The 26,176-nt window shown below is 40.1% G+C and overlaps 1 protein-coding gene across 1 annotated transcript in view; it reads left to right on the top strand.

Moving 5' to 3' along the window:
• Positions 1 to 26,176, top strand: part of RSRC1 (arginine and serine rich coiled-coil 1) — a gene marked incomplete at its 3' end in the record, with an annotated part of 170,644 nt that overhangs the window by 123,147 nt on the left and 21,321 nt on the right. Inside the window, exon 7 of the mRNA XM_080623604.1 lies at positions 10,951 to 11,019. Within this exon, the coding sequence (XP_080479730.1) occupies positions 10,951 to 11,019 (69 nt within the window). The remainder of the gene's footprint in view (positions 1 to 10,950; positions 11,020 to 26,176) is intronic.

The following is a 26,176-nucleotide window of genomic DNA, read 5'->3' as shown; positions in this document are numbered from 1 at the left end:
TTTGGCTACATTTTAGAAATGTATCAACATACCAGATAGTGAAGCTAACTAATTCAGTAATTGCTTAAAAAACTCTAACCCAACGACTTGTTATTTCCATGGTAAAGGAAATGCACATCATTATTTAATGCCATAACATACTGTGCTCTCCCATCCAGAGTGTACACATTTATGTTTATATACCTACATTTCTGAAATAATAGCTTTTTAAGTGGAATATCTTGGAGGGCTAAAAATAACATCACAAAACAAGTTTGTTATATTCCTAATTGTTTTGACCATAGAATTAATTTTCAAGTCAAAGGGGGCACTGCTTTTTCATCATTCCCATTTCAGAATATTCAGCATGTCACAGATGTTCATGAATAATGTCCATTTAAAACTGTTGGCAGCACGCACTGGCGAGTTGGCGAGATGAATTAAATGTTGGGGGGATCTGACAGGCAGCACGCTGCTTTGTGATCATTCCAAAGTTCTAATAATCTCCCTCACCTTCCCTGCCTGCCGCTAATGAAAGAGAATAGGTGATTGCACCTCGGGCTATGTTCTGCGCCTAATGACTCCTCCAAAGGCAGATTTATGAAGAAAAAATTAACTTTGAATGAGGATTGAATTGGCCCTGACAGTCTGATAGACTGTGACACAGATTCTGTGGCAAAACAGACGTAGCCCTAATTGATTATCAATATTTTAAGCAAAGTGATGAAAATAAGCATTAAGTGATGAGAAAGGCAGTCTTAATACAGTAGGCAGTAACCGGGATATGAAAAGTCTTTGGGGAGGTCAGCCCTGCTTGCCAGTGCTGGATTTTATCTGTCAGTTCTTACCTTTTGCTTCCCAACACCTCTTGTGCCTTTTCAGGGTATTTTTTCGTTACAGGTTTATGACCAGAATGTTAATATTCTGGACAAGGATGTACATGCCCCCCTCTCTCTAGAGAAGTTTGTTTAATATTTAACCCATTTTGACTTCAGAATAACTTCTATTTTGTGGTAGGCAGGTATACATGATACTGGATATTCTCTCTTTTATGCCTTACTTTCTTACAGCCCCATGTCATTTATATCCAGCAGCTGGCCACAAACTGCATTTTGAAAATAGTAACAGTTAATAAAAGAAACCAGTGAAAATTTGCCTGGTTGGCATGAAAGGATTTATCCTCACAAATATATTGCTTATACCCAACATTAGAACAAGAGGAAGAAAACGTTTGTGTTTTGCTTGAGTTTTTTAAGGTGAGTCACATGTTACTGGACATATCTCCTACCAAAAATATGCTTAATATTCTGGAAAGCCCACATGGGTGCTAGCAGACACTCACTAGCTGCACTGTAGTGGGAGACATTATACCAAAGTAAGGAAATACTTTCAAAATCACTAAGGGTAGAGAACTGAGCAGGAATGCTGCTAACAGGATGAAAAATAAGGTCTAGTATGGCCCTACACCGGGAGAAATTGGTGGGATAACGTCTTCCAGCCAAACACAGCGCTGGGTGTTCTTCCCTGGGGAAGCAGAGAAGCTGGAAATAAAGATTTGTGCTTAGGGGCAATTTGTAACCGCAAGCAACAGAGCTGGGGAAGGGAGCAGCGAGGTCCTGCACCCACCATCACATTTGGGCATCTCCAATACCTGTAATTAAAGTCAGTAGCATAATTAAATTATGTGTAATACTTTAGACAGCAATGGCAGGAACTTCTCATGTTTGAGTATCATAATGTATTAGTCAGCTGTCATGTAATGAGAGTGGACAGTGCTAAGTGAAGCCATGACAACAGGGTTAGGGACCCTGACCCATGGATGGACTAGACAAGTGGCTGCCCGAATGTTTGTGCTATTTGTATTTTGGAGAAATGTTATTTTAGCACAGAGTGAAAAGACAAAAGTGTAGAAAAATGGCATGAATCTCGTACAATAAAAATGCGTACGGTGTTATCACTTCTGGTTTGGAACTAACAGCTATTGGACTCTGTTTCTTCTGTTCATGGACTCTGTTTCTTCTGTTCGTGCCTTAGGAAATAGCTGAAAAAGTAGTTGTTTTGAATTTGTGTTGGAAGTTTTTTGGATGTATAATAGATAACTTTATATGTCAGTGTATGAATATTCAGCAGAGAGGATTTCTACGAGCCTTGATAAATTTGATATACTAGAGAAAAATAGCATGTAAATTAAATACGGTCTTGTAAATTAATAATGGATTATACTTGTATTTCTGTATGTGAGCTGACTGAATATTTTATAAGTGCAAAAATGTTTGTGTTGAAAGGAAATAGTTAAGTCCTTCTGATTAGTATCGTGGATGGCTTGGCAACATTTTAGATGTAATGTCTGTATGTGTGTTTTGAGTTTGTGTGCCGCCTTTTCCTGAGATATGTCTGGAAATATATAGCCTCTATTTTTAAGTCTGAAGAGTTGGAAAGTCCACAATTATGGTTTGTTTCTTGTTTGGAGGTTTTAAAAATTTTTTCTTTTCCCCCAAACAACTTGCACTCTGCAGTTGGTGAGGGTTCTAACATGCCTCTTTTTTAATTTTACTGGTAAATCAAATTGCATGCCAGCATGGGGCTGAGCCTCTTCCATGTACCTTCCACACTTCTCCCATGGTGCTGGAGAGGGCCGTGCTGCAGGGGCTCTTTCTGCTGAAATGTCCTTTGCACCCCCAAAACAGCACCTGCCCTATATTTCTACCTTGAAATAATTAATATTCTTCTGATTTCTTTTAATTAGCATCTTTGCTTGAAACTATTTTCCCTTGGCACAGCGCAAGGCTGATCAGGGTGAAAGCATCACTCTAACATGCCCATCCATCAGGGAATGGCTCTATACTTCCCAAAACCTAAGCAGTTCCACCACTCCAGGGGTCAGTCCTATGAGCACCCGCCATCACTGACACAGCTGGTGAACCATGTTGGAGAATCCTGCTCCAGCATTGTATCTTGCTCCCAGTCTGATTTACACAGAGCATAGGCATGGCTTTTACAAAGGTTGAAGTGTAGCTACCTGAAGCACAAGAGGGAATGTCATGCTTGGCAATACTCTCCAGTGAGGCTCTTTTGAGGAATTAAGTTATTCAAATTACTTTAGAGTATAAATACCTCAAATGGACTTTGGCTGGGAAGCCATGCACATTGCTTTGCTCACCAGCCTTGTTAACGAAGAGGGACGGCTGCACAGCCCATCCCACTAGCCAGGAGCAATACTGGAGGCACCCATGCCCCGGGGGGAGGCTGGTCCCTGTTCCACTCCAGCTGCCGTCGGGGTTTTCCCTTTTTAGCGAGGTGCTGAATCGTTACTGTGCTCCCTTCAGGTCTATCATGGCACTTGGTTCATTCAGGCAGAGGCCATGGGGCCTATACCCAGTCATTTTTTAAGCAGTACCCATAAGCAGTGAACAGCTCTGTACTCACGTGTTCAAAAATATTAATGCAGATGAATGCTGCTGTTATCTACAGATGAGAAATTGATAGTGAAAGCCTGGGGAAAATCATCATCTCACTGTGCTGCAAAATACATGAAGAGAAACTGCTGTGATTTTAAATTGAAGTTCAATTTTGTTGCTGTTAATTTTCCAGTTTTCTCATACTCAATAATTAAGAGAAAACAATATTATATGTATGTTATAGGACTTTGTCTTACCTGTGTGACTTGGGAGACATGCTTCTCATACAACTAAGTGTAGCAGTAATGATGATATCCATACACTGAGTCTTCACAAAAGCATTGAAAACCACTAGTTTTAGCAGCTCTCAAGTGGAGATGGGCTGATGCATATTATTTATGCTATTTAGAAGATGATTTATTTGTGAAGACGATTTACTTTCTGTCTTTGTTTTTCTTTCCCCTCTGGAAAAGCTGCTGCATTTTTTTGCCCTTGTTTTTCCTCATATACTGTACTCTTCAAAGAAGTTGTTACAACATTTCCTTTTAGCATGTCATGCAGTAAGACAGCATGTTTTAATACAGAATCTATTGATTTTTGCAGGCATGGTTTGTACATCTTCGTGGTAAGCTAAAGGTGGCCATTGGCTCCTTAGTGCCATGTGAACTGATGAGAAAGTTTAAAGTATTAGCAAGGCTAAGTGACCAGCAAAGAAAATGAATTGCTAGTAGAATTAACCGGCTATAGCTTAACAGTATAGTTAAAACAATACTTTTTGTCCAACAATGATCATTGCATTTTAAGATACTTTAGGGATTTTTTTTTTTTTTTTTATTTCAGTATGTAGGCAAGGAAAAACTTGAAGGCATGTTTGCACACCATACTTTTAACTGTTTAAACTATTAGCTAGATACAGAGCATTGTTAGAGCAGTGATTTTAGGGATTCCAACAACTCTATTGTGAAACCTTGTGAAAATAAGGGTTGAAATATTTGGTTCTGAAAACACGGGGCTGCCTAGACACCAGTCTACTTCTGCCTGCTTCCTTCCCACATGCGTATGATGCATCTCCTCGGTACACTCACAGCTGTTTCTCTTGGTTATCACTTACATTTAGGGCATTTTAACCACTATAGCTTTGCTCTCTTGCTGTGCTCAAGAATGAAGCACATAGAGGGAAAATCTGCTCCATTCCCAACATCCATCCCATGCTGTGCTTGCTTGCCATGTGGTGCCGCTTTTGTCATAGTGACGGAGCATGGGAGACTTCCAGGTGCCCAGGAAGCATTAGGGAAGCTCCAGAACGTACGGTTCAATTGCTCTTGTGTGCTCATAGTGAAGGGTCATGTGGGCATCCCAGGGCACCACACACCGGGGACAAGATGTTCCAGTGCCACACTGTGCTGGGTCCTTCCTGGTTTGGCTGAACTTCAGGAGTCTGAAATAGCCATAGAACTCTGTCAAGGTTACCCTCCTGGCCAGTCTGCTGCTTGAAATACCCTGTTGCCATTTGAAGTACACATGTTGCAGTTCTGAGACAATGCTGACTGTTTCCACACTGATGGTTCATCTAATAATGTATTTGTCTTTTTACCTTAGGGAAATGGATTGTGTCAGGTTGATGCAGCAGACCCTGTGATGGCTTGAGGCATCCTGCCCATGCTTCAAGCTCGTATGTTGGAACATGGCAGCAGCTGGAAGCTGGTTCAGTAAAACTCTTTTAAAAAGGTGGTTCTGAAATTATTTAGAAAATACTGGATGCAGTAGTTGGAAAGAAACTCAAGGGTATTGTTAGGATTTAAGAGTTTTATTGAAGTTGCGTATGTTGCAGCTAGGGAACTTGTTCAAATTATGAATACATTAGTTTGCATTTCACCATTTTTGTTTTTCCTTTGTGCATTGTCATTAAGCTGGACATTTTGAAATAATTTATCTCATTTTTATTGTATAAGCATAATCATTTCAATTTTGAAGAGTATAAATAGTACTTTTGCTCCTGTTCATAAAGGGGTTTTTTTACTTGTTGTGGTTTAAACCCAACCAGGCAGCTCGTTCACTGACTCCCCCTCTTCCTCCCCCCACTCCCGGAGAGATGGGAAGGAGAATCAAAAGAATGTAGCTCCCACAGGTTGCAATAAGAACAGTCCAGTAACTAAGATATAACACAAATCACTACTGCTACCACCAATAATAATAATGATAAAGGAAATAACAAGGGAAGAGAATACAACACCTCACAACCCGTCGACTGATACCTCACCCCCGCCCAGCAGTGATCCAGCCCTTCCGGGTAACTCCCAGTTACATCCCCGGGCATGATGTGCTGTGGTATGGAATACTTCCTTGGCTAGCTTGGGTCAGGTGCCCCGTCTCTGCTTCCTCCCAGCTTCCCCTCCTCCCTGGCAGAGCATGAGACTCACAAAGTCCTTGGTCAGACTAAATATTCTGACCAGCAACTGAAAACATTGTTTTTATCAGCACTGTTCCCAGGCCGGAAGTCAAAACCACAGCGCTGCACCAGCTACTAAGAAGGAGAAACAATGACTGCTGCTGCTGAACCCAGGACATTACTCCACCTTGAAAACTGTCAGGCTAATTGGTGACCATCCTTTTTCTTTGATCATAGTACCAAGAGCTTTTGATTAGAGAAATATTTCCTGATATACTGGGGACCTTCTCTTTAGAAGCTCTACAACCCCTCACTTTTGCAAAAGCATTTGGGATGCAACATGTTCCCATGAAATTATGCCTGCTTGCTCCAGGCTTTCATGTACCTGTTATATGTGGGGATGACCCTGTGCTCAATCTTAAGTTGGTGAACAAGTCACTTCTTCAAAGCCGTGTAGGGTACGGTGGAACTTGGTATTAGACAACAAAATTAATTGACCCTCAGGTTCTTCTGGGGCTTCCCTGGTGCTTCCTGGGCACCTGGGAGTCTCCGATGCTCTATCACTATGATGGAGTGCGTAGCATGTGGGGTGTTTTCATTTCCTCATTATCAGTTACCATCAGTGCAACAATTTGTATAACTATTTATGCAAACTGTGAAGTTAAATAAGTATGAGGGAAGTGTGGCTGATTTCAGTAGGCATTGAATGAAGCACATTAATTAGATAATGCCCTGAGATGGTTGTTGGGAAGAGAGAAGGCACCAAGTAGTAATGTAACTGTTGAATGTATGTCAAATACATGTCATACCATGTAGAAGGAAACAAGATCATCCTTAATGTTTTGAGCTTAAAATATTTTCTTAAACCTGTGAGATTGTTCAATTTCTGGGGTTGTTTGGTTTTTTCTTCCTATCTTCTTTTTCATTTTTTTTTCTTTTCTTGGTTTTTGCTTGTAGGTAAAAAATGATGAAGTTATAGGAAAACAGGAAACATATCATATGATTTAGGAGGGGCACAGATTATTAAATGCTTGTAGTTCATTAAAATACTTTCATCTTTTCTGAAGTGAGAGGGTATTTCTTGGAAGACTTTTTTTTCCTGTAACTGAGTAACAATTTAGAGGGAAGAGGGCTCTGAATTAATAGAATTAGTTAAGAAAGAATTAAAGAGGAAATCTAGGTGATTATAGAAAGCTGGGATGGGGAAAATGGACAGGAACCTGGCATTCTGTGTGAGTGAATATTTGGTACGCAAGCAAGTAGAGTCTGCTTGAATGGCAGAGTGTCAGAACATAAACCTGAGTACTTCTGCAAAATATCAGTAATACAAAGCATACAATAATTCATGGGATCTAGAGATGAAGTTGGTAAAGCTATGCTAATTTGTATCAGCTGGTATTATGGCCTAGTGTTTCTCCTCGGCTCCCAAATTGCTCTTCTTTGATCTTATATTTAATTTCTTATGTCTCATCACCTCTTCAGAATTTTACAGATGATATCAAAGAGACATGGAAACACCTACCATACCTCTTTCCCAAACTGGAAAGTATACAAAATCATCCTCTTCTTTTCCTTTCCTTCTGTTTCCTTCCCCTCCCCTCCTTCATTTTGTCTCCTTTGTGTCTCTTCTTTCTCCGCACTTTTTAGCATAAGCCAAAGATCAGCTGGCATTGCAGGTCTGCACTGAATGGGTTAAAGCAAGTCAAAAGAGTGGACCTAGTTCATCCCTCCAGTCAAGGCCCAGGGAATTACCTACCGTTCATTGATCCACAATTGTTGATCTGTATGTAATAATTGCTTCTCAACAGGAACCAAAGTTGCATGTCTGGCAGGCAACCTGCATTTCCATTAGGAATCTCTCCACTTGGACTGGCAGCAGCCTCCACTGGCTCTCCAAATCCATGACAATTGCCTTTGCCTCTTCAGAAAGGGCTGTGACACAGGTTGGGTTTCTAGTTATGTAGTTATCAGGTTTGGAAAGCAGGTGAAATAAAGTTGATCAAAGAGCTGGTCTGAGTTTCAAAACACATTCTCATATTCAGATTTAAGATATTAGTGCATATGGAAACATGAAGGATCTTTTGGTCTTAGTTTGTTGTTTGTTTTTCTAGTAACAGAGGCGATACTTAATGTAGCTTAGTTTTAATTAAATGTTAGTGCCTTTGTTGCAACTTAGCAATATTGTTCCACTTCTGCTTTGTGTTTATTTGTCTGAGTAGTGTGTTCATACTCTTTGCTCATGGTTTATTCTCACTGCAAAGATAGGAATTATTTCTTCTTCCTTTGTGCTGCATCCAGCATAATGAGCCGCTGATCCCAGCAAGGCTGAAGCAAGCATTTCCATAAAGGACACCTGGAAATTACTAAAATGTTCTTTCATCCTGTTATACTTGTATTAATAGTCCACTAACTGCTGGCAAATATCTGCATTTCACAACTTACTATTTTAATGTAGTGAAACATGTGAAACATTTTCCATGTGTCATTTTCCCATCCTTCAGAGAAAAAAAAAAAATCAATAGAATTGTAATTTTATCTGAGGTTGGATGAGCTCTTAAATGCTGCAAGCTTGAGCACCTCTTCATTTATTTATTTTATATTTTAGAAAGCTTTGTAGGCAGTCAGGCTTTCGTCATGCTGGCTGTTTATCCATGCAGGAAGCCCAGTTTCAGGATCAATCTCAGCACTCCCAACTCCCTGGATCAATTAAACCCAGACTTTTGCTGAAGTGACTTCTTTGGTGTGGGGTGATAAGCAGCTGTCTGTCCTACTCCGGCTTAAGGGAAGTGCATTGCAGGAGAACTGGGTTCTCTTCCAAATATCAGGTCTTTTAAAGTGATTTTAATTGTAAGTGGCCAGCATGGGCTGTTTGTGGTCTTGCACACTCTTAAAATATGGTGTAAGGATGTAGTAGTCCTTGGGTATATAGAGAGGGTGTATAAAATAAGTTGTCAGGATCTTTTATTGTTGTTTAACTGCAACTTGATTTAAATCTCAGGTTTTAGTGATGCTCTGCCAGTGAATAATGACAGAAAACTTAAAATACTTAAGAGAATTGTTAGCATTAAATTCTTAAAGCAACACATGAGTTCAGTGACTTACGTTAGCCGTAATGGACAGTGCCCTGTAACCTGGGAAACATAATGCTCTGTAGATTTATGGGGTATGTTAAATTGTTGTTAATGAGCAAGTTTGTGTAGAGAATTGTCCTCATGATTCTTCCTAAATTGCTACATTGACCATATGATTACCCAGGACTACAAAGGAGAGCTCTTTTTCAGCTAGTGGAAGTTTTAACTATAGTCACATGGGTTGGAAATTAATGATGTAGAGATAACAAATACAAAACAGAAATTTAGTCACAGACCAGCAACATCTTTCATGTGTGTTTTAATAATTTTTTTGCCTTGGATAACCATTGAGTTATCCAATGAATCGTTCCTGTGCAGCAACAAATTGGTGAGGAAGAACAAAGTAGCATAGTGGAACAGATAAATCAAATTTAGGCATAGTAGTTTATTGAATCTAAATTGTGCCCAGTTGGCCCAAGAGCTATATGAGCAATCCATCTTGTGTTGATAATGGAGGTTCTTGAAATCCACCTGATGTTTGCATTATTAAATTTCAGCCTAATGAGCTCTGCTAATACATATTGAAGACAGTTGTAAGGAGTAGAATGTGAATCTGAGCGGGATAATTTGAAAGAAACATAAGCTGAGCATTTTACATGACTCAAGGGGTATATCTGCAATTACACATATAACCAAAATTGAATTTAAATGGAATTTCTATTATCCTTGTCCTTTTACCAAGGAGAATAAAGTGTAAATGAAGTAAAAGTCTTTAGAGTTACTAGCAGTTTGTTTTTATTATCTAATTTAATAGATTCTTGTAATGATCTTCATTGGCAGAAAAGGTTTAATATTTCATTACATTAAATGTAGTCTAAATATGTATAAAAGCATTTAAATGGAAACAGATGTCTACGTAATTACTTCTATCATTTTGTAACACTGCTGTTTGTGTATTTTAAGAAGGTGTAGCTACTGGCTGCAAAAAGAAACCAGGGTCAGAAGACACCCCACTTGTGAGCTGAATTTTGTTTTCACAAAGTATTGGTTAATTCACTAGGTCGTAGGACTAAGTATTTGCAAAACTGAATAAGCATTTGCTATTTGCGCCACAGTTTATGGTGATTTTATTACCTAAGAAGGCTGGTTTAAGTTCCAAATTCTGTTTCTTTTTGTTTCTTTTCCTTTTGACATGGTGATACTTTTTAAAACTTAATATTTCATCAAGTATAATGCTATTAGAGGCTTCTTCTCACTTAGTTCACTCATCAGGCAGTGAGATGGCAATAAAAGAGAATGGCTCCTTTGAGACATTAATGCTTTGGAATAAATGATGTGCTAGAACAGAAATTTAATTAATTTACAGAGTATATTGATAGTCCCTTGTTACTGTGCTGTATATTTTTAATCTTCTTTAACATCTGTAGTAAAGTGTTTGAAAACCCCTGCAGTTGAGCAACTAGTAGATAATTAAGTAATAAGGGAAGAGGTTTCTAGAGGGAAAAAGATTTTTTTTAAAGAGTACTGTCATAACATGAGTAAAGTACTGCTGCTATGAATTGCAGTGAAGAGAAAATTATACTACCTAATTTAATACTAAGTAATAGGTATTTGACTCTTATTTTAAATTTTAAATGCTAACTGCAATTCTTTGTCCCTGAAAATACTGTTTGGCTTCTGTTTTATCCTCAAAAGAGGTCTTACGGATTACTCACTATGGTAGCAAATCTTTTGGTTTTTAAATGCACTGCATTTAAATGCACTGCACCAAACCTATAAAGATTTGGTTTGGGGACAAGTAGGGAGGGGGCATTTGTGTTTAAGAAAAAAGAAACTCTTAAAAGTTTTACTTCATAAAAAAACAAATCCAGAGATTTGTCTTGATCCAGTATTATGTGCAAAAATTACTCTCCATAATATCACTTATGCTGTTGTCTTAACTGTTGTAGAGTCTTTAAGGAAAATACATGTAGAACCAAATTCTGTTCTTTTATGCACATCTACTTCATTGTGGGACCTACAAAAAGGAATCTAAAATTGGGTTTAAACAATAGGAAATGTTGTTTGGCAAGATAAATTAACTAATTGTAACACTTGTTATATTTCTTTTTAGCTAAAGCAGATGAAGCATTAAAGGCTAAAGAGAGAAGTGAAGAAGAAGCAAAGAAAAGAAAGGAAGAAGGTAATGCTTTTTCTTTTTTTTTTTTTCTTTTTAATTTAGAAGCAAACTAAAATCCAGTAAGTCAGAAACCATGATTTTTAAGGTACCCAAGTTCCAGTGGGGCTGTGTGATTTTCTTGCAATGGCATCTGAAACAGACATGGCCAGTCTGCAACTCCTTTGGTTCACCATGACTTTCTGCTTATGACCTGTAAGATTAACATGAGCTGCTAAATGCACCAGACATTTCAACCAGATTTAAAAAAAAATCCCCAAACATTATAGCTGCCATTAAAGAAACCTAATAATTTGAGCCAAAGTTATATGTTAAGATCTTATAGAGCAGCCGGTAGCACTGGTTTGTGGGCTGGCAATATTGCTTGATTAAAACTAAGTGCAGCAGTTAGTTTCATCTATGTATTTAGTCTCTATGGTGTCACGAAGTGAGCTAAACTGTTTCTTGTTGAAATTTGGTGCACTGAAAGCTGGCAGGATCTGAGCTATTATCCTTTGCAATACAGCAGGTGGAAAGTTAATATGTAATGCCTGGATAATTAAACCAAATGTATTTTGCTTGTGTGTTGGTGAGTAATGGGAAGAGACATTTTCAACAGCATGATGGAGCCAATGCAAACAATCAAAGTTTCTCACTTCAGCTGTGGCAGACATCTCTGTCTCAGAAAAAATACCTCAGCTGTTCAAATTAAAGTGAATCATTTAACTGTCTGTGACATCCATTACTTTTTGCAATGAATTGAACATAAAAAAACATATTGAAGGTCTGTAGTTCCTTGCAGTGGTTTTACTCCAGGAATACATGTTAGTGACTGCAGTGAGCTTCAGCATATTTGATTTTAAATAATGGTAGGTTTCAGGTTTCAACTGTTACTTAACGCACCCAGCAATCTCTCTATAAATGTGTTCTTGATTCTTCCTGCCCTGTGCCCTGTGTCTGCCTACCTGGCATTGCATGGATGTTCGCTCAGTGTTTTAACCACCCATTAAATAGTATCTGGGTTTGAAAATGATCTAATGTTCAAGGTGATTATGTATTTTTCAGAGCTGACCTTTTGATGAATTCATTTACTATGAAAATCAGTGTTGTGGCCAAATACCAACTGTATTTTGATTAGGGCCAGGATGTCATGTGGAGGTGGTATGGAGTAAAGCTGTTCAGGACAGCTTGAAATTTAAGGAGAAGTTAAGAGATTGAGATATTTTTTATTCCCAATGTGATATGATAAAAAAAAATCATTAGGCTAAACCAAAACAGGAAAAGGCACGAGAAAGGGAAGAGGTAGTAGGTTGCTTGAGTGTGTAGCAAATGGAAGGAAATACCTAAAGGGGGTGATAGTGATGTTACAATTTTATTGTGCCATCTCCTTCAGTCTTTCCAAAACATCATCTTTCTTCCAGTCTCTCTAATCCTATTGGAAAATCTCCATGCATCTGCCATCTCTTTTCATGCTCTCTGAGCCCACCAAGTTGAACTTCAAGGTGAAGATAGGAACTTTAATTTTGCATCTGTCATGTCTTTATGCCTTCTCATCTCTTTTATATGAGCCAGGTACCAGAGCCTAATTCTCTTTTCACATCTGCTGTGCTTAACGTCCACTACACTGCCTGCTATTTAAGAATCCCACCAGTCTCCTGATGACAGAATTCCTCCTTATCCTTCTTTGACACCCTTCTTTTGCAGGAATCCTTCCTAACAACCAAGCAGTCTCAAGCAGCTAATCTCTGATTGCATTTCTTTCCCCAAATTGCCATTCCATACCTTGGCCTGAGCTGCTGCAGTCCTTTAGGCCTCCAAAGGCTCTGAATTTTATGGACATCTTTTACATATTTAATTTTGGAGCAGGTCATCAGCAAAAATTTTGTATTAGGAAAATACATCCTACCTGCCTTCTTATTGCCATCACTTCTTAAGTACTGATTTCAGGTACTATTTCTTCGGTTACCATCAAATTACAGTCAAGTCTAGTGGAAGATGTCTCTGCCCATGGCAGGGGCTTGAAACTGGATGATTCTTAAGGTCCCTTCCAACCTGTCGTGGTTTAAGCTCCGGCTGTAAATTAGAACCACGCAGTCTACTTCCCCCCCACTCCCCAGAGGGATGGGGAGGAGAATCGAAAGAATGTAACTCCCACGGGTTGAGATAAAAACAGTCCAGTAACTAAGGTATAACACAAATCACTACTGCTGCCACCAATAATAATAATGATAAGAGAAATAACAAGGGAAGAGAATACAATACCGCCCGCTGGAAAAGAGAGCCCGAGAGAAAAGAGGACGTGCCCTTCCGGGTAGCTCCCAGTTACCTCCCTGGGCATGACGTGCTGTGGTATGGAATACCTCTTTGGCTAGTTTGGGTCAGGCATCCTGTCCCCGCTTCCTTCTGGCTTCCCCTCCTCCCTGGCAGAGCATGAGACTCACAAAGTCCTTGGTCAGTCTAAACATCGGTGTTATCAGCTCCGTTCCCAGGCCGAAAGTCAAAAACACAGTGCTGCAACAGCTACTAAGAAGGAGAAAAACTGACTGCTACTGCTGAACCCAGGACAGTATCCACCCCTTATTCCATACCATTCACGTCATGCTCAGATCCCACATTTTCCATATGAACTGTCGTGGTTTAAGCCCAGGCCGTAAATCAGAACCACGCAGTCTACTTCCCCCCCCACCTTTCTTCCCTCCGCTTCTGGAGGGACAGGGAGGAGAATCAAAAGAATGCAACTCCCACGGGTTGAGATAAGAACAGTTTAATAACTAAGGTATAACACAAATCACTACCGCTACCACTAACAGTAATAATGATAAAGGAAATAACAAGCAAGAGAATACAACCGCTCACCAACTGGTACCTCACCCCCACCCCGCAGTGATCTAGCCCTTCCGGGAACTCTCAGTTCTACATCCTGGGCATGACGTGCTGTGGTATGGAATACCTCTTTGGCTAGTTTGGGTCAGGTGTCCTCTCCCTGCTTCCTCCCACCTTCTCCTCCTCCCTGGCAGAGCATAAGACTCACAAAGTCCTTGGTCAGTCTAAACATCGGTGTTATCAGCCCTGTTCCCAGGCTGAAAGTCAAAAACACAGTGCTGCAACAGCTACTAAGAAGGAGGAAAACTGACTGCTACTGCTGAACTCAGGACATACCCTCACTCTCATCTCAGTGCACTGTTATCTTAGTGCACAGACCAATTCCTATAAAGCTACTGAGTCCATTCGGTCCATGATGTTGGGCTCCATCTCTTGTAACAGTCTTTCAGAGCAGGAGAGGCTGTGTGCAGTGTTGGATCGCTGCCCGCTGATGCTGATCGCCCCCCCACTGCAGAACTCGTCTGGTTCTACCAAAGCTGAAGTAGGTTTTCCATCCCACCTTGTCATGTCTTCTCCATGATCCCGCAGGTAAAACCATAGGGTGGCCCGTGATGTTTGCCTTCTATATCTTCTGTCTCGAACAATAGGACGTCTTTTGTTAACAGCTGAGACGTGTGTTGGTACACGTGAGGAGCTGGATAAATCAGATAGATCGTCCCTCAATTGTTTGACATCCTGGGACAGTTTTTCCACAGCTGAGATGATGGAAGGGGTGAGATTGTCTTCGAACTCTCAGAGTTTATGAATCATTTCATCCACTGTTAGGGGTACTATGTCATTCCAGGTTACTGTTGCCAATGAATGGGCATATGATGACGGTGCATTCCGTGTAAGTTTTCGCCACATGGGTCGTGTACATTTGACTTCATCTGGGTCTATGGGTATATCTCCGTTATTTGGTTTGATGTGATAGATCATCTCTGTGATGGCTGATTCCCTCAGAGACTGGATGCCTTTGTCTAAAGTAGTCCACTTGGCTGAACGACTCATAACATCGTCCTTGTATGGAAACCTTTTTTTCACAGCTGCCAAGAGCCGCCTCCAAAGACTGAGGGACTTTTTCTCTCTTGCAATTGCTTTGTCAATTCCCCCTTCTCTAGCAAGTGATCCCAGCTGCTTGGCTTCCGTACCTCCTAGTTCATGACCATCGGCCCCATTGTCCCAGCATCGGAGCAACCAGGTGATGATGTGCTCCCCTGGTTGACGGGTAAAATCTTTTCGCATATTCCATAGCTCGGTTGAGGTCCGAGGTCGAGAAGTCACCTCTTCTTCTTCTTCATCATGTGATGATGACTCCTGATCAGGTGGTGGCCCGGGTGGTGAATACATTGTTTCTTCATCTTGCTTCACCCTTCTTGCCTCTTTTTTGCTTTTTCTCTTGCGTACAGGGGCAATCGATATTGGTATGAATTGGTCCTCTGGTTTAGCTGCAGTCATTATCACTGTGGTTTGAGTAGCAACAGTACTTGTCGCTGGGGGTGGTGTAGCTGCTGTGCTTGGAGCTGGGGTAGCTTCACTGTCTGTTGCAGTCGAAGTTTGAGTAGTGGCTGTACTTGTCGCTGGGAGTGGTGTAGCTGCTGTGCTCGGAGCTGGAGTAGCTGTGCTGTCTGTTGCTTCGCCCTCAGATACAGGGACATTTTTTTCCTTTTGAAGGTGCTGGATAGTGTTGAACAAGGCCCTGTAAGCATAGGCCAAGCCCTAGCACGTTGACATGATTTGTCCCTCTCTGGTATGACCAGGATGAAAACACACCTCATTTAAGTGTTTTACTAATTCTTCTGGATTTTGCACTTGTTCGGTGGTGAAATTCCAAAACACTGGAGGGGCCCACTGACCTAGATACTTGCCCATACTATCCCACACACCCTGCCACTCATGGCTGTCCAGCCTCGGGGAAAATCTCTCGGTCCCCCTATTTTGTCGTCTAACCCCAGACCAGACCCAAACCTGACTCTGCTTAACTCTTGAGATCAGACGTAATGGTTGTGGACAAAACACACTCTGTATGCATGCCAACATGGTGACCCCCATCACAATCAGCAAACAGGTCTCAACAATATTAAAAGGCCATTCAAAAACTTCAAAACTCTCAAACGATGCTGTAAAGGGTCTGGGAGGGGCACTGGGAGGGTAAAAGAATGTCTCCTTCATGACCACTCAGGAAGGAGAAAAAAGATGTATAGTTGCTAAGCATTTGTATTATATACTTCCCAAAGTATAAAGGTGGTGACCACACTGGGAACATAAGCCAGATCAGTTTCATGATCAATTTTTCTATTGTATTACAAGTCATTACCATAAAATACAATGAGACAATAACCTTAGCCCAAGCCCAACACTTGAAAAACACTAACACAGCAAATACTGGCTCTAAGTAAGCTACGGCATATTGAGACTGTGAGATCAAAAACAACAACCTTGAGAGCCAATAAATCAGCATTGTGACGAGTGACTATTAATCCAAAACACTGAACGCTTATCACAAATACGATTAGACACACTCCGGTCAGATCTGTCGTTATCTCAACCCTTCGTGCCCCACGTTGGGCGCCAAAAAGAACTGTCGTGGTTTAAGCCCCGGCTGTAAATTAGAACCACGCAGTCTACTTCCCCCCCACTCCCCAGAGGGATGGGGAGGAGAATCGAAAGAATGTAACTCCCACGGGTTGAGATAAAAACAGTCCAGTAACTAAGGTATAACACAAATCACTACTGCTGCCACCAATAATAATAATGATAAGAGAAATAACAAGGGAAGAGAATACGATACCGCTCGCCGGAAAAGACGGCCCGACAGAAAAGCGAACGTGCCCTTCCGGGTAACTCCCAGTTACCTCCCTGGGCATGACGTGCTGTGGTATGGAATACCTCTTTGGCTAGTTTGGGTCAGGCGTCCTGTCCCCGCTTCCTTCTGGCTTCCCCTCCTCCCTGGCAGAGCATGAGACTCACAAAGTCCTTGGTCAGTCTAAACATCAGTGTTATCAGCTCCATTCCCAGGCCAAAAGTCAAAAACACAGTGCTGCAACAGCTACTAAGAAGGAGAAAAACTGACTGCTACTGCTGAACCCAGGACACAACCCAAGTGATTCTATGATTCTATGAAATTTCTCTCCTATTATTCCTTACCCATTTTTTCTTTAGCTGGAACTCCAATCTCAATGATTTCTGAAGGCAATTTAAAGCTTATTTGCACTTCAGATACAAACAAGCTTCTTTAAATCCTCTTGTGTGAGTGAGAAAATTAAGTATATTTTGCAGGTCTGACTCAGTTGGTTGTATCCTACAGGGTTTATATGTTTTTACATTATTTCCCACCCCTGTTTGTTTCTAGATTTAGATTTCTTTAATAACCTCTGAACTGTTGAACTTAGAGTGAAATAGGCAAAGTATGTATTTAAAAACTGTAATGTAATCTTTGTTAAAAATATATGTGATTGATGCCCTTCATCTGCTTTTTGTTTTGGTTGGTGGGGGTTTTTTCCCCTGAAAATAGTTGAAAAAATTTGCTTTGCATTATCAGGTAAATCCAAACCAACTAGCACATACTGACTGCTTAAAAAAGGTCCAGAAATCCCCAAATTTGCACATCTAATAGTGGATGAAATTGCCACCTCTTGTTCTTCAGTTTAATCCTGTTCTAGTACTATGTTACTGGCTTTATGAGGTAATGCTTTATTTGGTGCTGTCCACTGTTCACCCATAAGGCTCAGCTTCAGAGAACTGGTCAGTTTGGCATTCAGCTTTCACTCAAACCAAGTTCCTGGCAGTTACAGGCTTATTTTGTGCCTGGCAAAGTTGCTTCTGAAGTTTTAGGTATAATATTCTGGTCTTACTGAGTATCTTGGACCCCTGAAGTCCCTGCTGTGCTTCACAGGAATGGAAAATACTATGTAATTATCTTTGAAAAATCTGAACCAATCAATTGCATTTCTTCTTGTGTTTGAAAGAGGTTGGAGGTGTTCACATTTAATAAACTTTTAGTTTAATGATGTTTAAAAAACCAGTGAAATGGATGCTAAGCCTTTTTTCACTTCAAAGAGTATTGGGCAGTTGTTACATCTGAAGGAAATACTTTCTTTTATGTTAATTTTCTAGTTATATTATCAGGGGTACACTGCAAGAACTTATTGTCAGAGACAAATTGATGCTCCTGCATCCAATCTAAATGGGATGGATCTAAGAGTATTCCCAATACAAGCATTGCCTGCTCCAGAGGATTCACCCTGCCTGACAGTCACCACTGGAGAGCCTCACAGTCCTGCTGCTGTGGGACATGTGCTTGAGGGGCTCATAACAGATTAAAGCTAAATTGGGAGCAATTCGGAGGTGTCTCAAGTAAAAATTGATAACACAGGTTCATGGACAACTTCAAAGCAGTGTTCATTCCTACTGCTCATTCTGCAAGCTGAGCAGTGCACTGCAGATGACTCAGTGCTTTTGAAGTCTGTGGGGTTTACTTGAGCTACACCAGGAGTCCATTACACTCTCAGCATAGCTCTTTAAATAGAGCATTGGGTATGAAGAGGTCTTTTAGTCTGTAGGACAGGAATCCAGGACACATTTAAAGAAAAAAAGTCCCAAGTTTGGAATGATGGCGCTTCAGAGTGGTGATGCCCTGATGCAGTTGCAAGTGGCAATTCTTTGAACACTGCAATGTATCTAATACAGGATCCAGAACACTTGCAAAATGAAGTAGACTTCTTCCAGTTTGTCTCATGACAAAGTAAGCAGAGTGGGTTTATAAGAATATAATAAGATCAGACATGTTTGAGAAATATCTTTATGATGACTTCCTATAGGGAATAGATACCAAAGTGCCACCTGTGCCTTAAAAAAGATTCCCGTGCACTAAAAAAGCATAGAACCATGGAGTGGTTTGGGTTGGAAGGGATCTTAAAGACTATCTAGTCCAAATCCCTGTTACAGGCAGGGACACCTTCCCACTAGACCAGGTTGCTCCAAGCCCTGTCCAACCTGGCCTTGAACACTGCCAGGGGTGGGGCAGCCACAGCTGCTATGGCCAACCTGTGCCAGTGCCTCATCACCCTCACAGGAAAGAATTTCTTCCTAATCTAATAGCTCACTGATGTTAATTCCTTCTTTTCCTAATAGTGAAGAGCCACTTGTAAGATCAGATAGCAGTTGTTTTGCCCTCTTCTTTAGTACAGTGTCCGTCTACTATGCAGAATCTTTAGCTGGCTTTCTAGAAGGTGGAGATTAGATGGAGCAAAATTAGATGAATATCATCTTAGTAAGTGAATTAGAATCTCAGAACGTAGATGAACAAACTGGTTTTCTGTTCCTGAGCAGTTGTGTTCTTGCAGAAGTTGTCTCTGTCTTGTGATAGCTTCAGATGGCTCAAAGTTCAGGCGATCTCTTTTCTGACTTGTATGCAAGACAGTACTTGAAATCTTTTTAATTCCTCTTCTGATCACTTAAATGAGCTACAAATGAGAAGAGCTCCTCTTTTCTGCCATAGTGCTTGAAAGGGACTGACATAGAAGTTCCTTCAGATTTTTTTTGCTTCTCCCAACTTCTTCCTAAGTAATCATTCTACTTGTCCTCCAAGGTGGCTATTGCTCTGATACTGGCTGGGCATCAGGCTGCTGGTGAGAGGTGGTGAGCGTTGCTTGGGGTTTTTTTCCATTTCCTTCACTTGCTAAACTGGGTTTATCTCTACCTGTTCTGTCCTCTGTTGTGCCGGGGTCAGTGAGCAAGAGCTGTGTGGGTGCTAGCCAGGGTCAACTGACACCAAATCTTTATCTCTGTCACCTAGCTTTGCTGCTGTGCTATATGGTTTGTTCACTGCACAGAGGATGCGTTAAAAAATGCCAGTGAGATGTGACAAACAATCATGCAACTGTCCATCAGGGGCTGATCTGGGGTTGATGGTGAAATGAAAGCCTGTTGCATTAGATGACCACTATACTGAGCTGTGTTTCTCTTGGGGTGTGTAAATTTGCCGTTTGTATTCAGAAATATAATGTTCAGAAATGTAATTCAGTGTTGTATTCAGAAATGTAATGTTTCAGAGATGTATGTAGAAATGCATTTTATGTAATAGCGATAAGGATGATATTTTAGTAGATGGCTAGTGTTTCTGGTCTGGGGATCTCTACCAAATCTTTCAAAATTAAGTTACGAACTCTGCTGACTTAAAGCTTTGTGTATCTGTCACAACTTCATAAAGGGCTAATTTCCCTTGGCAGAACTGCATTATGCCCACTAAGCCAGACACGGTCAGCATCACAACTGAATTGCTGTTATTCACCTAGAGGTAGAGATAACTGGAAAAATAAAGCATCCTCCCCAGGTTCCTGAGATCCCAGTTCAGCTCTGAGTCTGTGTGGTGAAGTCTCCTTGAAACTAGAAAAACTACTTTGTAAAATATCATAAGTTTATCTTAAAATACATCAAGGTGGCTTTTTTGTCTTTGAGAAAAAAGTTTTTAAAGCCCTCAGCTCTCACTGCTTCACAGGCAATATTGAAAATTTTGAGTTAGTAGAGTAATATCTGTCTGCAAGGAACATTTAAAAGTTTTCCAAGTGGTAGGAAGTATTTCATTAATGTCTACACTCTGATAATTTAGGACAAAAGGTAACTCAGGAAAATTACCCTTCTTTGAATCCATAGCTGTAATGAATTCCAATCAAAATCAAAAATCTAACTGATCATTTAGTTTGTTTTATTTTGTGACTGTGGGATGCTAAGAGGAATTAATTCATAGTCAGTTAATCCTACTTGGAGAAGGCATGTGTGATGCTGAAGAAGGAAAGGCAAATGGACAAGTGGGATAGCCCAGCTGTGTGTTGTGTGCAGGGTGAAGGAAGGGAAAGGGGCACTTGGGGTTCTGGATGAAAACAGGACCAAACTAGCCCTCTGTGCCCTCTCCACACCTCAGTAGCTAGGTTTTGGAGCTGACCAGCCATGCTGAGCATGTGAAGGAGCCTTTCCACCTGCAGTGTTTACAACTGAAAAGGGAGATTTGCTGTACAAACTGTAGATACAAGCTCCCAGCTGGAGGCTGTGGGACATGGTGGCTCATTGGCGTGAGGTGGTGTGGGTCTTCATGGCACAAATTTGCAGCGTATGTTTTGAAAAGTACATATGTGGTTTTTTCATTGCATCCTATTGTGAGTGGCTCATATGCTGGCAATTGCTTCACCTACGGTGGTTATAAAGGGTGACTGTGGAAATGCGAAGGGAAAAAAAAAGGGTTGGTTAGTGAATTGGGAACAATGGTAATTTACAGCAAAAGCAGGAGGAAAACTGCTTTTCAGTTTATTAATAAGCACCATAAAAACTGTCCTGTGGTGTCTTTGAAAAAGTTGTATAGATGTTACACTGTTCTAAAATGAATAGAAAATGTTTCCTGAAGAGAAGCTTGTAAAATAAAATTCATCGATTTGTCTAAGGAGTTAGCTACCAATTAAGAACAAAATGTTTTATATTCACTGGAAAATAAATAGTCTTATTACATTGTGTATCAAGTGTTTAAGAGACCAAGTCCATGCAAAATGTCCAGAGAAACTGCACAATGGAAAACATCATGTTTTTGTAGTTTTATGTCCCCTGTGTATTTACAAATAAGACATTTATCCTTCTTGTGTTCATTGTGGTATGTGCACTACAGCGTGTTCCTCTCAGCCATGCAGCTTTGATCTCCTGGATACCACTGACATCTTTTGCTTGCAAAAAGAGCATTCGCAAGTTTGTCTTAGTTCTCACTTCTTCATACGGCTTTTGTAGCTAATTTTGAACCCTCTTTGATTTGTTATTTTGTAATTCACAGCTTACCTATAGCTGCTTGGAGGTGTCACTCAGGTGGGCAAAGATGCACTTCCATTTTCTCCTATTCCCAGCTTTCCCATGCTCTGTACAAAACCTGTTGTGATTATTTACACACTTTAGACTGATTTAGGTTTTGTTTTGTATTTTTGGTTATGTAGAGAAAAATGCTGTATATTTTTGATCATGAAATTTTCACTGGATTAGTTCCTGTTGCATAACTGAGGGGAAAAGAGTGAAAAAGATCAATTGTTTGATTTTATTTCTTTTTTTAAAGTAATACAGCTATTTTATTATGTGCATAATTGTTAATAGTAATTCCCTGCTTGTTCCACCAAGCCCTTCTGGTTGAAATGTTAATAATGAAGTTTTATTAAGTCCTGTAAGGAGTGCTTAGTTATAAAAGTTGCCCTGTGTTTTTGTAGCTGTTGACCGATGAACCTTATTCTGTCTTCAAACGAGAGTGTTCGCTAAAATTTCTATAGATTCATCAATAATTTGTTGTAAACCATTTTCAAAGGTTATTAACTTTTTTATTCTAAATTTTGAATTTTCAAAAAAAAATTATTTCTCCAATATCCACTATTTTATGGTTTGAAATATAACTCTCTAAGAGGAAATTTCTGGGCTGTCAGCCTGTGTAGGCAGCAAGCACCTGTGACACCATTGTAACCTTTACTCAGGAAAAGTTGAGCTTCCTTGCAGTAAGCAAAACTGACTGTGCCAATAAAACAAGTTTTCCTCAGCCCATGAAAACCAGTTATTCACCCCCACCCTATAGCAAGTGTGTCTTAACAATACTTTTATTGTAATTTTATTGCCAAATCAGGTGTGAGATTAGATGTTGGATGTTACATGTAATCTGCTTGGAAATCAAATTATTTGACCTCCAAGCCCACCAATGCCCCCTCCTGCTGGTTTGCTGTTAAATATGCAGCATTTTCCTGTCATGAATACAAATCGAGGACAAATTAGAATCTACAGACAGCTGACCTGAGCTCCAGATTAGAGACTGGGGGGCTTGTGCTGTTTTAAGTGTTTTAATTACCATAGTCCCTATAGCCAGTTGAAGGACACACAGCAAAATGATTTTTTTTTTTTTTGTGACAAAAAGGCAAAGAAAGAAAGAAAAAGGCTCCCTCCATCTCATTTGAATTTTTCTGTTTCATTACATTTGCACTTCCATTGGAACTATGCTAATTTGCTGCATGAAATTAGGTCTATTAACAAAAAAGTGCACTACTTTTACAAGAGTATTTTCAATGGTGGGCTTTTTCTACTTTGTTTACATGTTTTCATTTGGGACTGCTTGAGAAATAACATCAAAATCTTAAGGGGATTTTACTGCCAAACTTGATTTTCACTCTGGGCCTCGCAAGCCAGGTTTAAAGTAGCTGAAATAAAGCATGTAGTGCTCCGCATGAGAGAAATTCTAATGTGTTAGGCTGCATTACCGTGAGACTTTTTGATCGTTTCTCTTAGTATACCACGTATAATAATATTTTTAAATTTTCAATTCAGAATGCATCTTGTCATGAAGCACATGTTCTGCTGTTGTCTGGGGAGGAGGAAGTGGGGATGCCGCTGCACTGCCAGGGCTCACAGCAGCGTGCTGCCCACAGTGCAGATGCACATAGACAATGGTTTACATCAGGTAACAAGGCAAAGAAGTTTTCCAGAATGCAACTAAATATGGTTTGTTCTGCTGCAATCGATCAATAGGTAAATCGATGTGACGGTGGGGCTTGTGCTAGGGTGGGTATTGTCCTGATGCCTTTATCCTGGAATTTGCATTTTCTGTTTCTCATGTGTGTTGGCCCAGTGTTGAATTGATTAGTTATGCCTACCCAGTAAGCAGTGAAACATTTTTATATGCTCTGGGGAAATAAATTTGGCAGAAAATCAGCATGAGTAGATTTAATTATCACTCTGAGACCTTTTCCTTTTCTGGCTTACTGATCCTGAAACTCTGTGTGTTTCAGTGAAATCTGTGTGGACGCTAAGCTTCGCTTCCCAATTTGTTCCTCCACGCAATGATAAGCCAAGCAATTACTGGTTTATTGATTTTTCATCATGGCAAATTTAAAGTTGATTTTTTCCTGAAAAGGCAGAGGTGATTAAGTGTTTCCCCTCGGTTTAGCACAAGAGAGCTATGTGGCAGAATCTAATATCCTGAGGTCAACCTCTGCAGGCAGATAATACGGTGCCTTGGCCACGTGTTAAGGAGAGAAATCAGGGCTACAAATGTGATAGGATATGTGTGGAGACAGTTTAATTTGTTCCATTTATATGAACAAGTCGTGTGGCACATGCTTGGAAAATATCGTTTTGAATAGGCTTGCAAATGAAGCCCACGTGTGCAGGAGGGATGGGTGAATGCAAGTGAGAGGTGTTAAAGCATTTAGTGCTGGGAGACAATGGTTCTTTAAACAGAGAAATAAAACAAATCTCTGATGTGTTAATCACAGATTTAACAAGATGTATGTGCTGCTTTAGGGATTCTTCTGTTGCTGGTTTAGCCTGGCATTAGCAAGGAAGGTAAAGATGGAGTCCAGAGAAGATGGGTTTTGTGTCTGAAGTGTTCTCGCAGCAGTCCTAGTAGGGAGCGTGCCTTTTAGGGCAGGTTTGGAACACATGGATTAATAGGATTTAAATCAGAGCAAGAAAATTGTGCTTTGCACAACTGATATAATGTATCTTTGTAGCCTAAACGGACTTTTAAAACAATATATTTTATGGATTTAGTAAAATTAGCATATACACACACACAGTAGGTGGTTTTAAAATATCTTTTCTCCTTTCTTTATATTTCCTATGAAATTCCTATGAAATCTCAACATTTTATTTACTATCTTCTGCCATTTATCTCAGAAATGCAAAGGGACAGCATCAGTAAGGGCTTGCCATGAAGGAATGGTAGAGAAAACAAAATAGTAAAGGTTAACTAATTGATGGAAAATGTATGAAATGGGGATTATATGAATGTGATGGGCCCAAGTTGTAGTATTTGACTCTAGATTTTCAGTGCCTCAAAGTCTGGTTTGGCTAAGGTGTTATCATTAAACTAGTCTGATCCTTGTCCTGAATCAACCCCATACACTGCATAGTCTCAGAGCTACATTTTTGATTGTTCTACTGTTCCAGCTTCACTCAGTAGTATTATTAGAAATTCAGAAGAAGAAATTTGGAGAACTCCCTTTTTTGCTAAATAGTGTGAATAAAATGCTATTTTATCAAGTAAGACAGTTTAATTAGATACTGAGAGCATCAGAAGATTTGCTTCTACTGTGTCTTCTGCGTGTGTGTGCTGCCTGGTACAGCACCAGCGTGATGCCATTAGTGCTGTCCTTTGAGTTCATACTGGCTTACTGAACTCTCTGTGGCAGCAAACTGAGATCAGAATTTCCTACTAAAAGTCCTCCATAGACAGAGGGAGCTGCCACGAGTGCTCTCCTGTGCCTCCTACACTGCATCGCTTAATGAGCAGGATGAATTCATCCCCGTGCCTTGGCCAAAGCAGGTACTTTGAAGGCTGAGGATGTAAAGCCTGCATGGATTTTTAGTGATGGGGGTGACAAAAGAAAAGTTTGTACATACAAGAAAGCCTGGAGGACTCAGCTTTTATAAGATCCCTTAATTATAAATTCTGCACGTATCATGAACAGCACGCTCTATTTTTTGTCATCTATAACTTGCTGGACAAGAGTTCTCACATGGAGAATCTAACCACTGACTTATCCGTGACAAACCAGCTATTCTGCTTAACACTTCCTTTACTGAAAGTTAAAAGACTGTACCTGGATGCAGCTGATATTCAAAACAGAGGTTGAATCTGTGACGAAAAGGTTTGATTGCATGAGATCAGGCCATGTAGCTGTAATAAGTTAAAGTGCTTTACGGGAATATATTAGGATGCCTTTAAGTTCATTAGTTATTGCCTTAGGTCATAGTTTATGTTCAGTGAATTTTATTGAAGTTCATTGTTATGGCAATGACCTGAACTCAGTCTGTTAAGTCTCCAAATTATTTAGTATATATAATATATTTAGTATAGATACGATTTTTTTTACTGCTTTATCAAAATTGTACTTCCAAATATTTCCAGTTTTCCCTTCACAATGGCAGATTTTAAGCTAAGTGTAAGTCTGCAGCTCCACCCTTCCTGTCCCTTGTGTGCCAATGCTGCTTCATTAGTCTGACACAAACACCTGGTGTTGTGCTTCCAGTCTCTGGAGGATGTTTCAGCATCTGGCACACACTGTGATCTTTTTTTATGTGTGTTTAATCTTTTTATTGACGTTTTAGAATTAAAAGTAAGCAGAAACAAATCAAGGATAATATAAAAATGTGAAGTTTTGTGTGGTTGCAGTGGCATAGTGGAGCATATTAGGAAGAGCATCCACATAATAACAAAAACCATGAGGGACAAAATTGCAGTATGAAATGTGGCACCTTTACTGGCCATGCTCTGTGACCATGTTCTTCCTCAACAGAGCTGATGATCAAAAAGGAG

This window comes from Psittacula echo (genome assembly GCF_963264785.1).
Source record: "Psittacula echo genome assembly, chromosome: 7".
In the NCBI taxonomy this organism is placed as follows: Eukaryota; Metazoa; Chordata; class Aves; order Psittaciformes; family Psittacidae; genus Psittacula; species Psittacula echo.
Note: the sequence above shows the minus strand (reverse complement) of the source record. Positions and strands in the feature narration are given on the sequence as shown.